General features: G+C 34.7%; 1 protein-coding gene across 1 annotated transcript in view; it reads left to right on the top strand.

Moving 5' to 3' along the window:
• erbb4b (erb-b2 receptor tyrosine kinase 4b) overlaps window positions 1–16,265 on the top strand; it is an 885,828-nt gene that overhangs the window by 694,935 nt on the left and 174,628 nt on the right. The window contains exon 13 of the mRNA XM_030124408.1: window positions 14,922–15,054. Coding sequence (XP_029980268.1) covers window positions 14,922–15,054 — 133 coding nt within the window. The remainder of the gene's footprint in view (window positions 1–14,921; window positions 15,055–16,265) is intronic.

Raw genomic sequence — 16,265 nt, 5'->3', positions numbered from 1 at the left:
GACAGCAGGATTATTGCACAGGTGTGACTTAGGCTGGCCACAATAAAAGGCCACTCTAAAATGTGCAGTTTTACTGTATTGGGTGGTCCAGGGGGGTCAGAAAACCAGTCAGTATTTGGTGTGACCACCATTTTCCTCGCACAGTCTTCTTCATGAATTCTCTGAAACACCTTTGGAGATGGCTTATGGTAGAGAAATGAACATTCAATTCACAGGCAAAAGCTCTGGTGGAGATTCCTGAAGTCAGCATGCCAATTGCATATTCCCTCAAAACTTGTGACATCTGTGGTATTGTGCTGTGTGATAAAACTGCACATTTTAGAATGGCCTTTTATTGTGGCCAGCCTAAGGCACACCTGTGCAAAAATCCTGCTGTCTAATCAGCATCTTGATATGCCACACCTGTGAGGTGGATGGATTATCTCAGCAAAGTGTTCACTAACACAAATTTAGACAGATTTGTGAACAATATTTGAGAGAAATAAACCTTGTGTGTACACAGAAAAAGTTTTAGATCTTTGAGTTCAGCTCATGAAAAATGGGAGCAAAAACAAAAGTGGTGCGTTTATATTTTTGTTCAGCGTAAATATTTTTGTGTAATTTAACTTTTTTTTTTTTTTTTTACACTAAATCAAAGAGAAAAATTTGTAGTTTTCATTATTTCTAGGTTATTATGATAGTATTTTACTGCTCTGATCCACTTGAGATTGAACTGACCTAAAATGATTCTAACATCCTTGATTGTTAATATCGTCAGTGTAATTTCTGCATTTCATAAATTCATCCCAGGGGCCAAATTGGACCCTTTGGCGGGCCGGATTTTGCCCCCGGGCCGGATGTTTGACACCTGTGACTTAAATGAATCAATTCTTTTGAACGATTCATTTGTGAATTGCCCATCACTATAAAATACATCTGTTGACTCAGGTCCCGTGGCTTTTTTTTTTTTTTTTTTTTTTATCAGAAACATCTGAAGTTGATCTCTTTTAATGCTGTATATTCAAAAACGCCATTGAGCTTCTCCTGCTCTTTTGTTTCGTTTTTTCCTATGCCGTCATCCCTTTTCTCGTCACCTCGCCCTCTGCTTGGACAGTATACAGCACTGCGAGCCCTACAGAAGTGATTTTGTCTGTTGTAAAAGGCAAAGCTTTCATCCTACGTCCTCCAAAGGAACACAGGGCTTCTGTTCTTCCTATGTATCTGTATCCTTCTGTCTGAATTTCGGAGCATTTTCAACAATTCAGTGACTGACATTGAGACATAGCCCCTAGCTTACATCTGGCCACGACCTTAAAAAAATAGTGGGGCTTTTTCTTCTCATCCACATTGTTTCTAAAGAGAGAAAAGGACAAAAACAGAACTGGGCTGGCATATATAGCAGGTTTTTAAAAATCTATCAACAAGGGGGAAATCAAATGAAATGCAGATTGAAAGATAGAAGTTCTTTGTGTGTCTGTAGTGCTGTCATTGTGGGGGGTTTTTTGTTTTTTTTTTCTCAACACACTCATTTTGCCACTCTAATGCTGTCAGATGTAGCAACCTTTGTAAAAAAAATAAAAAATAAAAAAAAAAAATAAGAGCTGAAAGGAGACAATAGAGAGAAATAACAGATTTAGGCCCAGTAAGAGAAAAGAACAGAGGATATGGAAGGCCCTGGGTCTGTTGGTGGTAAATGTAACAGCAGAAACAGAGAATCATTGTACATATTATATTGATGGGAAAAAGGAGCATTCTGGCTCAACACAATCCAAGGGAAATCAAAGCAACACTTTTCACACCTTTGTGTAAATCTAAGTTGGCTCTTACATGGCTTTACATGAGCATCAAAGCAGTCAATACATGTCTGAGACGTGAGAAAGGTGGCTTTATTTATGTCCTTTCCTCAAAAAAAAACAACAACAATATACATAGACTCATACAATATTGAGCCTTCTTTATCATTACTTCTTTTTTTATGGTTTTGTTTATTTTGAATATGCAACAAAACAATGTAATCTTACTTAGTCCTTAGAAATAAAACGGAAAAGAAAAACTTATACATATACATGAAAACAAAGTATAACTGCATTTGCACATTGTTTGTTTGTTTATTTTTTATTTTGAAAATTGCAATAAATTCGAACGACAAAAGATTTACATAAAAAGAAAGTAAACCTTTCGAAAAGGAGCAGGATGAAGTTTAACTTATAATCTCCTGCCTCCTTACTTCACCCTTTACCTACCCTAAATTCCTATGTCAGATTCCATAAGCAACTCAAAAATCCTACACGTATCAGACTGAATTCTGACAATGCACAAAACGCAAAATCGCTGTACATATCAAGGATAGACTGTTCGTTTTGCAGCAGCATTTCACATTAAAATAAATTCTGTCTTTCGCATAACAGTGATGGTGCACAAATCATAACAAAAATAAACTCTGTCCTTTTCATAACAATAATACACAAATCAGAAACAAAACTACACTATTTGTTTCATAACAATAATGCACAAAAACTAACTGTCATTTCTTAGCAGTAATATACATATCCTGATATGTTCTGGAGCACTGATGATGACAAGATGAAATGGTTGTTTAGTTCTAATGTATATAAATTAGCATTATTTGTTTGTAAAGCCTGGAAAAAGCGGCAGATGTGTTTGTTTAAATAGGTCAGTATTTTGTTTTGTTCATATCTATTGTGCCTATTGTCTGGAGTTTGATTTTTGGTTTGTATTTTTGGTGTCTTATAAGCTCATGTAAGGGCTGGGCATGTTTTTTATGCAAGACACAATAATAAAAAACATTCATTCATTCATTCATATACTGTACTTATCAAAACTAAACTACAGGGTGGGGAAGCAAAATTTACAATATTTTGAGGCAGGGATTGAAAGACAGTGTATGACCAATTAGTTTATTGAAAGTCATGACAATTTATTTGCCACAAGAAAACTGACATAATAGAAAATGTTTTTATTCTATGTGTCCTCCTTCTTTCTCAATAACTGCCTTCACACACTTCCTGAAACTTGCGCAAGTGTTCCTCAAATATTCGGGTGACAACTTCTCCCATTCTTCTTTAATAGTATCTTCCAGACTTTCTAGTAATAGTTTTGCTCATAGTCATTCTCTTCTTTCCATTATAAACAGTCTTTATGGACACTCCAACTATTTTTGAAATCTCCTTTGGTGTGACGAGTGCATTCAGCAAATCACACACTCTTTGACGTTTGCTTTCCTGATTACTCATATGGGCAAAAGTTTCTGAAAAGGTATGGATAACAGTGTTAGGTATGATTATGACATCAATATATGTTTGATTTCAAAACAATTGACGTAGTGCCTGCTGAGAAAAAACAACTAAATGTTCATTGTAAATTTTGCTTCCCCACCCTGTATGTCCAATTCCTAACCATACCCGTATAAAAAACAAAAAATATACTCTGTCCATTTCATAACAACAATACCCATATAAAAAACACACACATTCAAAAAGGAGTGGGAGGAAGTGGAATTTATTTAATCCCACCCCTTCTCCACACAACAGTCCATCCTTTAGCTTCCCATCAGCAGAATATATGAAAAATCAAGTCCCTTAGATCTTTTGTGAGTAATTAACCTCACTTATCATCCTCACATACATACACGCCCACATTGACATACCAGAAAAGTAAAAAAAAATAAATAAGTACATGTGTAGTAGGGCTGCAAGATTAATTGTTAAAAGATCGCGATCTCGATTCACACATGTACAGGGGTTGGACAAAATAATGGAAACACCTTCACCTCAAGATGATAATGCCCCAGTCCATACAGCTAGAATTGTTAAAGAATGGCATGAGGAACATTCTAATGAAGTTGAGCATCTCGTATGGCCGGCACAGTCCCCAGACCTCAACATTATTGAGCATTTATGGTCAGTTTTAGAGATTCAAGTACGACGTCGATTTTCACCACCATCGTCTCTAAAAGAGTTGGAGGGTATTCTAACTGAAGAATGGCTTAAAATTCCTTTGGAAACAATTCACAAGTTGTATGAATCAATACCTCGGAGAATTGAGGCTGTAATTGCCGCAAAAGGCGGACCTACACCATATTAAATTATATTTTGTTGATGTTTTAAGGTGTTTCCATTATTTTGTCCAACCCCTGTACGTGATCTCATTTCTAAACACGGACGATTCTTAAGCATTGCATTGCAAACAAATGCCCACAAACGCAGAACCGCCACTGCCAAGGAAAGAGTGAATTACAGCAGAGAAACGTCTGCGGTAAAGAGAGTGAAATGGATGAAAACCCCAGTGGTAGTGGGGAGGGTCACCCACCCAAACTCGTGCCCAATAAAGGTTCACAATCGGCGGTTTTAATGTCATGTTGGTCTTCTTTTCTGTCGTCCAGATCCAAATGTGTTTTCACTTTCACTTCTCTGACTTCTGCGCTACTATTCTTCTTCTCCTTTTCTTTTCTTTGCCGGTGAGGATAACTTGGCCTTTTAACCAAAAATCAAAAGTCTCGCCCTCTCCAAAATTTTTATATTTAAAAAATTTCCATTGTGCCAGCTGGGAAGTTTTTTTGCGCTATAAACTTTCCCAGATCAGCTGACGTCACTTAACAACCGGGACTATAAGTGACCGGACGACTTGCGAAGTGATATGAAAGACGTGAATCAGAGGTAAAAGAACCCATTTTCTTTGACAGCAGTGCAATAAAGATTTTGTGAAAAAAATCGTGCTCGAGAATCGTGATGTCAATTCTAAGCAAAAAAAATTGTGATTCACATTTTTGTCAGAATCGTGCAGCCCTAATGCATGGATACGTAAATGCTTGAAGGCAACACAAATGAATACACAATAAAGCAGAGGTTTCCAACCTTTTTTGGCTCGTGACCCCCTTTTAACGTCACGAATTTCAGGCGACCCCAGACATTTAAAACGGAGACATTTTTTTTGGCTGAAATGAATTTGTTTTTGATTATGTAATAGTTTGCTATAATATGTTGCAAATAAATGTTAATTTTAAATGACATTTAGACTATATAATGTAAATTTTTTATTAAGAAGTTTTAACTTTTTAATTTTTTTTTTTTTTTTTTTTTTAGAAATTATTAGAAATTTCAGGCGACCCCAGACATTCAAAACAGAGACATTTTGTGTGGCTAAAATTAATTTGTTTTTGATCATGTAATAGTTTGCTATAATATGTTGCAAATAAACATTAATTGTAGAGGACATTTAGACTGTATAATGTAAATTTTTATTAGTAAGTTTTAATGTTTTGATTGTTTTTTTTTTATAAATTATTAGAAATTTCAGGTGACCCCAGACATTCAAAATGGAGACTTTCTTTTCTTTTTTTTTTTTGTTTTTTTTTGCTAAAATTAATTTGTTTTTGATTATGTAACAGTTTGCTATAATATGTTGCAAATAAACGTTAATTTTAGGCAACATTTAGGCTATATAATGTACATTTTTATTAGTAAGTTTTAATTTTTTTACAATTACTAGAAATTTCAGGCGACCCCATTTGAATTCCAGGCGACCCCACATGGGGTCGCAACCCAAAGGTTGAAAAACACTGCAATAAAGTAAACAATAAGACAAAGTAAACAACAACAGTAATCAACAAAACATAACACTCAACAAACACATAAAAAACAGGGAACAAACTAAATAAAAGAGGACAGAATATGAATGTAACATAAATATTAGTACTTACACTGTAAGACTGGATAGTTGAGTTTACTTAAAAAATCTCAGGTAACTCGTTGCCTTAAAAAAATTAAGTAATGAGTAATGAAAACTTGAGTGTATTAAACTTAAATGGAATTGCTATTTTAAGTACAACACACTAAATGCCAAGTTAATTTAACTTTAAATTTGTTGCAATGTCAATTGCTTTGAATAATCATTAGACTTAATGTCATCAGTTCATTTTACTCAATTTTAAGTTGATTTAAATTAAAATCTTTCTGTAATATTAAGTGCTTTGTATTATTATTCAACTTATTGTCATATGGCATGGACAGAAGATAAAGATATTGACCCAGAATCAGTCACCATTGTGGGAAGTTCTAAAAATTTGATGTTATCTTACAACTGCACTATATAATACTTTTGATGATGAACAGTAGAGCAGTTGTTCTTCCTATGGCTCTGACTCATGGTTTGGCTCGATAAAAATAGAAAAACAAACACAAAAAGGCCAATAAATCATTCTAACATGAATGGAAGCTAGGTCAATGTCATTTGCCAGTACAGGATGTGCTTTTAATTTGACAAAACATTAAGATTTCCATTGTACATTAACAGTTTAAGATGAACAAGAAACCCATTGTTCTTCCTATGGCTCTGACTCATGGTGCAGCTCTACAAAAATACAAAAACAAACACAAAAAGGCCAATAAACACTGACATACACACATTAAATCCAAATTAACACTAACACCACAACCCCGCTGAACCCCTGCACAGAAAAATAACACATTTTCAACAACATGCCCAATACCCACAATGCAATGTGGAAATAAAAAGGTGTGGTCATGACTAAAACTTGGTGGTTTAAATCCATTCAACTTAAACTTTTTCGCACTTTCGACTGTCTACAAATTAGTAGAATATAGTTAACATTTTATAGTAATGCCATTAAACTTAAATCATTTAATTACATTGTAATTAAAGCATTTTAGTAAATACAATTTCTGGGCTTACAGTGTACTCACCATGTGTGGTGGACTGTTTACCTACATAGACCAGTTTTCTTTTCTCCTCATATTTTACCAGGTTTGGGACACTTCTGGGGGTCAAACTAAGGGCAGTGGGTTTGTACATTCAGCCAAAAGCAGCATGTTCAGACACAGCAAACTAACTTCACTTCATTGTGTTCTCGTCATTTCCTCCACTGCTCTCACTGTGGTGCTTTCAGCTTGTCAACCTGTCTGTTGGTGATCCACATCCCAGACAGGAGGAGGAACCATATACTGTGGCTCTATTCTGTCGCCATTGTCCACACAGATATGATAGTGTGGGTTTGTTTGTATCTTTTAAGAACATAACCACCGTGAAACAATCAGAATAGGAGCTTTTATTTTTGTATTTCACTGATTTATTGTGAACATCAGTGCTCTTTGTCAACATTCAGTCCATTGCATGTGTCATCACTGAAGTTTGAAGCATCTTCTGGGCAAAAACACAAGTGACAAATGTGACATTTTTTTAGAATAAGGCGAGTAGAATGGTACTTTTTGTGCTCTTTGTTAAATAGAAGCTGTGTCTCAATTTAGTGGCCAAATCCTAAACCGCTGGTTGCATCTGATTAAAAGCATCACAGCAGTGCATCAAGACTGCACTATTTCAAAGGCAGAAAAGGGCAGTTTTATTTTCATGAGCCATGAAGCATCAAATGGATGGTCTCTTCTTTGTCCAAAGATTCATTGTAGACTTGTTATGATTGCACTGGTTGATTGTACACTGTAAAAAAAAAAAAAAAAACATAAAAAAAAATGGTATTATTCCGGCAGCAGGGGTGCCAAAAAAATAGTGTTAAATAACCATCTCATAAAAATATGGTAATTTTCCATAATTAAAATAAAAATTTTTCCCCTAACTTTTTGAGGTTTTACTTTTTTTCCCTTTTTGATGTTTAATAAAGAATATTTACATGTATTAAAACAATCAACTTACCTATAAATATATATAGAAATAATTTTCAATGAGACCAAGTTGTACAATCCACTGACAAAAAGTGTAATTTGACAGTTTATCAGTGCTTATACATGTTATACATTCACAAAAATACATTTATTCAACTTTTTTGTTGTGAAACCTTCTATAATTACAATAGATATGTGTCAATTAACAAACAAGTCTTGTTAAACTTACAGAACAAATACTTCTTTTACAGTTAATTGTCAGTAATTTTATCTCGTTTTATTTTTTTTTACAGTATTAAACTTTAAATTAACATTTTAATCTCATAAATAGAAAAGAAATATTTGTGAAAATACGATACATTTGCAAACTGTATTTTTCTGTGAAAAAAGAAAAAATTATTTTGAAAAATTGACTTTTTTTGGTTATTCACAGTTACAGTTTTTTCATGTTATTTTACATTTGACATGTAAAATCACAGTCTATTTTTGTAATTGCATTGATATTTTCCTGTAACTTAAAACTACAGGAAAAATCTGTAAAATAAACAGTGAAAATTCTGTTAAATTACAGATTTTTTTTTTTTACAGTGTAACTGTGCTGGATCTAATGCTAAGCTAATTGTTGCACTTTAGCAAATCAATGGCATGTATGTGTACGGAAAAATGAAAAGAGGAAGATGTTTCGGACCCAGTCATAACTATGGAAAAGAAAGAACAATTTTGCAAAGAATGCTTGAAATGACTAATTTTGGCCAAGTAAATGCACACAAATCTTGTTGATCAGTGAATCATCTGGTAGTAAATTCGGACACTGGCATGAACAGACATTGGCTGTGACAAATATCACACTATGAGATGATTACTCTAAATTTTGTCCAATGTGTTCCTTGGCCACAAGAATGAGACTGCAGCCCTCTGTGGATCTTCCTCACAGCTTGATGTGGGACCACCACTTTTTAGCTAAAGCCAAAGGCATTGCTGCATTTTGTCCTTCTTCTGGGACAGCCCCTAGTCCAACATTAGCTCAGAGCACGGGTCGGCAGCCTTTACTGTCTAAAGAGCCATTTTAGAACAGAAATAGAAAAACAAAATTGTCTTGAGCTAAAACATATCCCTGTATGTTTTACCTCAAAGTGGTGACTGCTCTTTAGGAGTAGTTTGCATGAAATATGTTGAGAATAAATTGAAGTTTTGGTGCATTTACAGAACTACAAAGAAATGACAGAGCTACACCAAAGAAAATGCCATGAGTAGTCGCTTTTCCTTTGACCCTCAAATTTAACTTGCACATAAAAATTTAATGGAAAAATGACAATTTCGCCAAAAGTTTTCGATTTGAAGTTTTTGCACTGGCAAGAGGTGGTTTTTCAGGTGTCACACAAAACTGCAATGGAAAGACCTTTTTTTGCAACTAGAATCAGGTGAATAAAAAAAACAAATGTTGACATACATTACAACAAGCAAAGAAGAAGAAGAAACATATTGCGGTATGTGTGGACACACCAGGGAACCCAATAATTTTTTAATTTAGTACGAGATAGAGGGCTAATATATAATAATAATGAATATATCTGTAAATCAACACCATATTTACCTTCGTTGCCATGTTTATGGAATGACTTCACGTGTCATCTCGCGATAATAAGTAAACAAATCATCAGTTGTGATTTAATGAAAAAACGACATTACGCACTTCTGTTTTTTTGACATTTAGTAAATATCGGTAGTTTTGCGCAAATGTCTAATGGAAAAGTGACTATTGTGTTGTGCAGCAAAAATGTACTGGTATGTGAATGCTTTCTTTGCAATGGAGAAAACAGATGAATACCATCAGTGTCATAAAATAGAAAGTACTTTACTGTTACTTCTTTTACTGTTTCTGTTTTGTTAGATTCATTTGGAATATAGTTTACATTTTTACAGCTGCATAATGTCAGATTGACTTTATGGTTCCGACAATAATAGCAAAATGTGTTTAAAGAAAAAAAGCCTTACTGTTATTCATTATGTCTGCCAAGTGTAACGGGGTTTGTCTGTCTGTCTGTTAGCAAGATAGCTCAAAAAGTTATGGACAGATTTTCATGCAATTTTCAGGAAATGTTGATACTGGCACAAGGAACAAATGATAACATTTTTATGGTGATCGGGGGGGCAGATTTTGCTGTTCTGTACTGATCTGCCTTGGTGGAGGCCTGCGCTCTCAGAGTGCTTTTCTAGTTTCCATGTGTTTTTTGACAAAGCCACATGGAGCCACTAGAAAAGAGCCCAAGAGCCAAATGTGGACCAGGAGCCACAGGTTGGCTACCCCTGGCTTAGACTGTAATACAAATATTGCTCTATTCTGACAAATGGAATTTTTTTTTTTTTTTTAACAAAATCTAATCATCTTTAGTGACTGTCATCAAGAACTCACACAAAGAAAATTAGGATGATTCATTCAAAATTGTTGACACTACACTGCTAATAGGCAGAATAACAGACAGCAGGTAAACACATCATTTCCTCAGTCATAGGGAATGTTTCTGTGAGCAGGTGTAGAAGACTGACAAACACTTACGAGACTCTTTGGATACATTACACACTTCATTGGAATAAGCCTGCACAAAACTGGAGATTAACTCTTTCAATGCCATGGGCCGATTAAATCGGCTTTACGAATACAACCTTTAAAGTGCCACGGGCCGATCAGATCGGCTTTGGAGAACACGCCATATTTGTGAACAAACAAACCATCCACCCCCATTTCTTTCTCACATTTCGATGACGTTCTTTCTGTGTCCCCCTTTTGAGACCAGACGGGAATTTGAGGTCACGCGACCGAATAAATTATGCAAATTACGATCAATAATGAATCGGCTGCGTCTGGTGCGTTCTGAATCTAAGTAGCAATCGGTCGGATGTTACCGAGCAGTTTTTGACCAAGGAAGAGCTCGCGTTTCGTTTTCTGCTTGGGAAATTTTATGAATGAATTTATGAATGAAATCATATGCAGATTAGATGGCCATTTTGTAGTAATATCGTAAACACAGCGATCTGTCAAAACAGTCCCATCTGCTAGAAAATGAGTTCTGATGACGATTCAGACTTCGATTATAAAAACGACGCGAAATACTGAAAAACGGCCAAATTCTGTGGCACTTTTAAGGCTTATTAGCCCCTTAACTGTCTGGCACCGAAAGAGTTAAAGAATCTAGTTCTGAATGCATTTCAGATGGAGCGAAGGTGTCGCTCCATGATTGGTTGTATAGTGTAAAAACACTTATAGCTGAGGTGTATAGGTAAAATATAGATAAGATTAGGGATGTAACGATTACCGGTATAACGATAAAGTGCGATAAAATTGCAGACAGTTAGTATTACCGTTTAAATTGTAATTATCATGATAACCATGTTTGATTACCGCACTTTTCCATAGAAAACACCTATGCAAAGATCTGTTTTTATGCCAAATATCTGAGTATAGTTTTAATTTGTTACAATTTTAATTGTATATTCCTAATATTTGGAACCAATATTCACTTTTAAAGTCTTTGAAAACGTTCATTAAGCATCTGTGTGTAATTTATGCAATAAATTATATACATTTTTCAAATCGGATTTTATAGATTTTTTTGTGTTTTTTGTCCATTTCTGTTGATATAGTAGGTTAAAGTGAAAAATAATCGACAGATGATATAAATGAAGTTGTACTGAAAAAACAGATCCCAAATATGTGTATAGTAAACATTTGTTTATATAGTATATAAAGGCAAAATCAAAAGGACTGAAAAACGGACAAAATAGGCTCAGACCACTAAGGGTTAATATTTGAATGTTTCTGCAACAGAAGGTACATTGTGCCAATTATTTTGTTTTATTTTTTTTTTTTTAATATAACTTGGTTAAAATATTACAGTGTGTATATTAGTACTTTTTGAACATTTTGAGCACAATTTCAACAATACCACGATAATAATGATAACCGTAATAATTTTGGTCACAATAAGTGTGATATGAAATTTTCATATCGTTACATCCCGAGATCAGATATAGGTGTTTTTATACTATACCTTTAATATTTAGGTCAACATCACTACTGACACGTGTCCACATTACTGGAGGTGATGGAAGCAGAAAGTATGTCTATGAACCTTGGGTTGTAGACATGTTGTCTATAGAAAGAAAGGATAGATAGATAGATAGATAGATAGATAGATAGATAGATAGATAGATAGATAGATAGATAGATAGATAGATAGATAGATAGATAGATAGATAGATAGATAGATAGATAGATAGATAGATAGATAGATAGATAGATAGATAGATAGATAGAGCCTTTATTTAACCAGGTAAAAAAAAAAAGCCTCACTGAGATTGCAAATCTCTTTTTCAGGAGTGACCTGGCCAAGAAAAGCTGCATAACACATAGTTTCTGACAAGTCTTTATTATCATTGCGCAGTAATGTAGTATATATATATATATATATATATATATATATATATATATATATATATATATATATATATATATATATATATATATATATGCTTTATTTAACCAGGTAAAAAAAAAAAAAACTCATTGAGATTACAAATCGCTTTTTCAAGAGTGACCAAGAGTGATCTTTACTCAGATGGATGATATTAACCCATAAAGACCCAAACATCCACCGGAATCCAAAGTCTTCTAGTGATCGAAAGTCTTTAATACCAGTTGATCTACTAATCCTATCAATATATGTAAATAATTGGTGTAAAATACAGTTTGTCATCTTTTCATGGTCATCAGATATGACCCATTTAGATGTTCAGAGGCTCCGTAGTTACCATGGAAACACTGTCATCTTCTACAGCATTGATTCACCGGTAAAACCCACAGAGCTGGATCAGTGACAGTGGATGGAGCAGGGGTGTCAAACTCATTTTAGTTCAGGGGTCACATTCACCCCAATATGATCTCAAGTGGGCTGGACCAGTAAAATAATAATAGTGAAAAAAGTAAAATTGCATTATGATAATATTTACATATACGTTTCCTTAAAAAATGAATAACATGAACTTGAAACTTGAAATGTCTTAAGAAAAACAAGAGCACTTTTAACAAAAACAATATTCTGCCTCAGTTTATCATTTACACATGTGCATTACAACTTATATTACAATTACAAATACACAAAACATTTAGTAACAGGCAGAAAATTGGTGAAATTGCGTTTACTTCTCTTAAGACATTTCAGGTTGTTCATATTTGTTCAGGTTATTCATGTTTTTTGTACAAGGATAGTTTGTTAATATACACATTTTCATGTAATTTTACTTTTTCCACACTAAAACAAAGATAAAATCTGCAGTTGTCATTATTTATAGGTTATTATGATACTATTTTACTGGTCTGGCCCAGTTGAGATCTAATTGGTCTGTATGTAGATCCTGAATTCAGTGTAATTTTTGCATTTTATAAATTCATCCTGCGGGCTGGACTGGACCCTTTAGTGGGCCAGATTTGGCCCCCGGGCCAAATGTTTGACACCTGTGGGATGGAGACACTGGCTTGATGTTCAGTTAATGAGAGATTTTGTTGAAAAAGTCACTTTTTTCTTAAGTTTCCTCTGTTTCTGATATAATAACCCTCAACTTCAATTTGAACTTTTATGAACATCTACATCAGGGGTGTCAAACATGTGGCCCGGGGGCCAAATGCAGCCCGCCAAAGGGTCCAGTTCGGCCCCTGGGATGTTTTTGCCAAGTGCAAAAATTCCACAGTCTTGAATTGAATTAAGCAAAAACAAATTATCTTGAATTAAGGGAAAAATCTTCAATTAAGCCAAAAAAAATCTTCAATTAAGGAAAAAAAATCTTCAATTAAGCACAAAAAAAATCTCAAATTTAGCAAAAAATCTTGAATTAGGCCAAAAAAAAAATCTTCAATTAAGTAAAAAAAAAATCTTGAATTAAGCCAAAAAAATCTTCAATTAAGTTAAAAAAAAAAATCTTGATTTAAGCCAAAAAAATCTTCAATTAAGTAAAAAAAATATTGAATCAAGCAAAAAAAAAAAGTACAATTAAGTAAAAAAAAAAATCTTGAATTAAACCCAATAAAATCTAGAATTAACAACACATTTTTTTCCCTTTGTTTTAGTGCAAAAAATACCATTAAATTATGAAAATATTTACATTTACTAACTATCTTGGACCAATAAAATTTGGATAACCTGAACAAATATGAAGAACCTGAAATGTCTAAAGAAAATTAAGCACAATTTTAACCATTTTTCTGCCTGTTCCTCATTGTTTAGTGTCGTTGTAGATCTGATCCATAATGCACATGGAGAAATGATAAGTTGAGGAATAATATTGTTAAAATTGCACTAAATTTTCTTATGTTTTTTAATTTAAATTTCAGTTTTTCAAGGTTTTTTTTGATAGTTTATAAAAGTAAGTATTTTCATAATTTAATGTTTTGGTTTTTTTTCACACTAAAACAAAGACAAAAATTTGGAGTTGTCATAATTTATCGGTTATTATGTTATTATTTTTCTGGTCCGGCCCACTTCAGATCAAATTTAGCTGAATATGGCCCCTGAACTAAAATGAGTTTGACACCCCTGATCTACATGATCAGTAAATTAAATATTAGAAAATACAAGATTTTCACTGAAACAATGCAAAACACAGGGAATAATATTACAATAAATGGTGATAAATCAATTCAGAATGGGTAAATTTAGAGGAAAATATCATATGAGAATTGCTACAAAAGAAGCACTGGGTGTTTATGGGTTGAGACTGATAGGTGACAGGAGCAGCACCTCAGGACCCAAGTGTTAGATCAGGTTGTGACATGAACAGACTGTAGATCTGACTGTTTCACTAAATAACAACCGGGTCTGCCTTCGTCGTTGTTGGCCACCACATACTTCCCACTATGCGGCCCCTGAATTGAGTCACAGCTACAGTAATTTCTGTACCAGATCCATAAACCATGACACACACTACTGAACACACCCACAACTACGCCGCAGCCTTACTGCAATTACTGGCGCCTGTGCATAAAAAGTCATTACAAAACACACATTTTATAGGCTCCTGCAAATTAACAGCTGCTCTGTGGAGGTGAAGAACTGTAATGAAATAATGGCCCCTCACCATTTGCATGTGCATTAATATATGAAGCCTCGCGCCTTGTTCAGGAAGCTAATTTGGACAATTTAGTGATAATTCCAGAAACACTAAGTCATCAAAGCCTAGTTTCAGTCTGGATGACTTACTTATTTGCATATATGTTGTCTTGTGTTCTGTTTTGAGCAGCCAAGGAGCGCATGGTGTGTGATCCGCTGTGTTCGGACGCCGGATGCTGGGGTCTAGGCCCAGACCAGTGTCTCTCCTGTCGATACTTCAGCCGTGGACGAACCTGTGTGGACTCCTGCAACCTTTATGAAGGGTGAGTTTAATATGTTTAATTAGATACACAATGCAAACTCAGTAGTTGTCCTCCAGACAGTCAGGTTATACAGGGTGGATCAAAAAACAATATATACATTTTGAAAAATTACCCCTAGTTCCGCATTTGATCATTTTTGGAATTTTCTTTTATGGACGTCGGTAGGTAGGGGATTGATGGATATTTGTGCAAATTTACAGACCCAGGTTTTCATGCATGAGTGAGCAGGGGTAAATTGTGCAATCCAAGTTAAAACTGGTTTGTGTGAAGTAGCGATGGGGTTTAAATCCAATCAAAGGTCATGGGAGGGGACAATGGGCATCCATCTTGTTTTCCACAAAATTGCCAGGTTACAGCATTTAGGGTATAGGGTTAACCCTAACCCTAACCCTAACCCTAACTTGGCCTGTCCACAGTGACATTTTCAGGCCTTAACAAGTTGAATTAACTTTTAAAAACAGGATCAGTATCGGGGAAAATATTTAGTATGGGGATCTTTTTTCATGAAGTTGAGTAACTTCTGTTAAAATGTTTGTGTGCGTCCAGTTTCCGATTGGAGAAATTTGGCACGGGAGCGGAAAGGAGAGGATGTTCCAACTAGAGCTGCAACCGATTAATCGACTCAAAGTGATCCAAAAAAAATCATTCAACCACAATTCTCCTGAATCAAAGCTTTGTTTCCTTCATTTCTCTGCCATTTAACATTGGTTCCACTGTTGTGTTCCACACGGACGCTTATTGTGACGCACAAAGAAGCTTCAATTCAGGAAAACTGTAACAGAATATCTCCTTCCAATAAATTCCAGTCAATTAATCGGTTGCAGCTCTAGTTCCCACCAAGCCGTGTTCAAAACAGAGTCATTAATAACATAACATCATATTTGGCAAAAGAGTCTGTCACGTACGCATCAGATGGTTGGTTCCTCTTATAGCAACAATAATGACAGATCACCCCTGTATAAAAACCCCTGTTGAATAAAGAATGGGGGAAATTCCCTGAGACCATCCCGAAGTGGTGGTTTCTTCGTTATTTTAGCCACAACAACAGCTGCCATGGGTAAAGAAATGAAGCTGACATGGTGGCCAAAGTGTCAATGCTGTAACCTGGCAATTTTGTAGAAAACAATATGGATGCCCATTGTCCCCTCCCATGACCTTTGATTGGATTTAAATCCCATTGCTACTTCGCGCAAACCAGTTTTAACTTGGAT

Source organism: Sphaeramia orbicularis, chromosome 21, assembly GCF_902148855.1.
Source record: "Sphaeramia orbicularis chromosome 21, fSphaOr1.1, whole genome shotgun sequence".
Taxonomy (NCBI): domain Eukaryota; kingdom Metazoa; phylum Chordata; class Actinopteri; order Kurtiformes; family Apogonidae; genus Sphaeramia; species Sphaeramia orbicularis.
The sequence above is the reverse complement of the archived record's forward strand: the minus strand, read 5'-3'. Positions and strand labels throughout refer to the sequence as shown.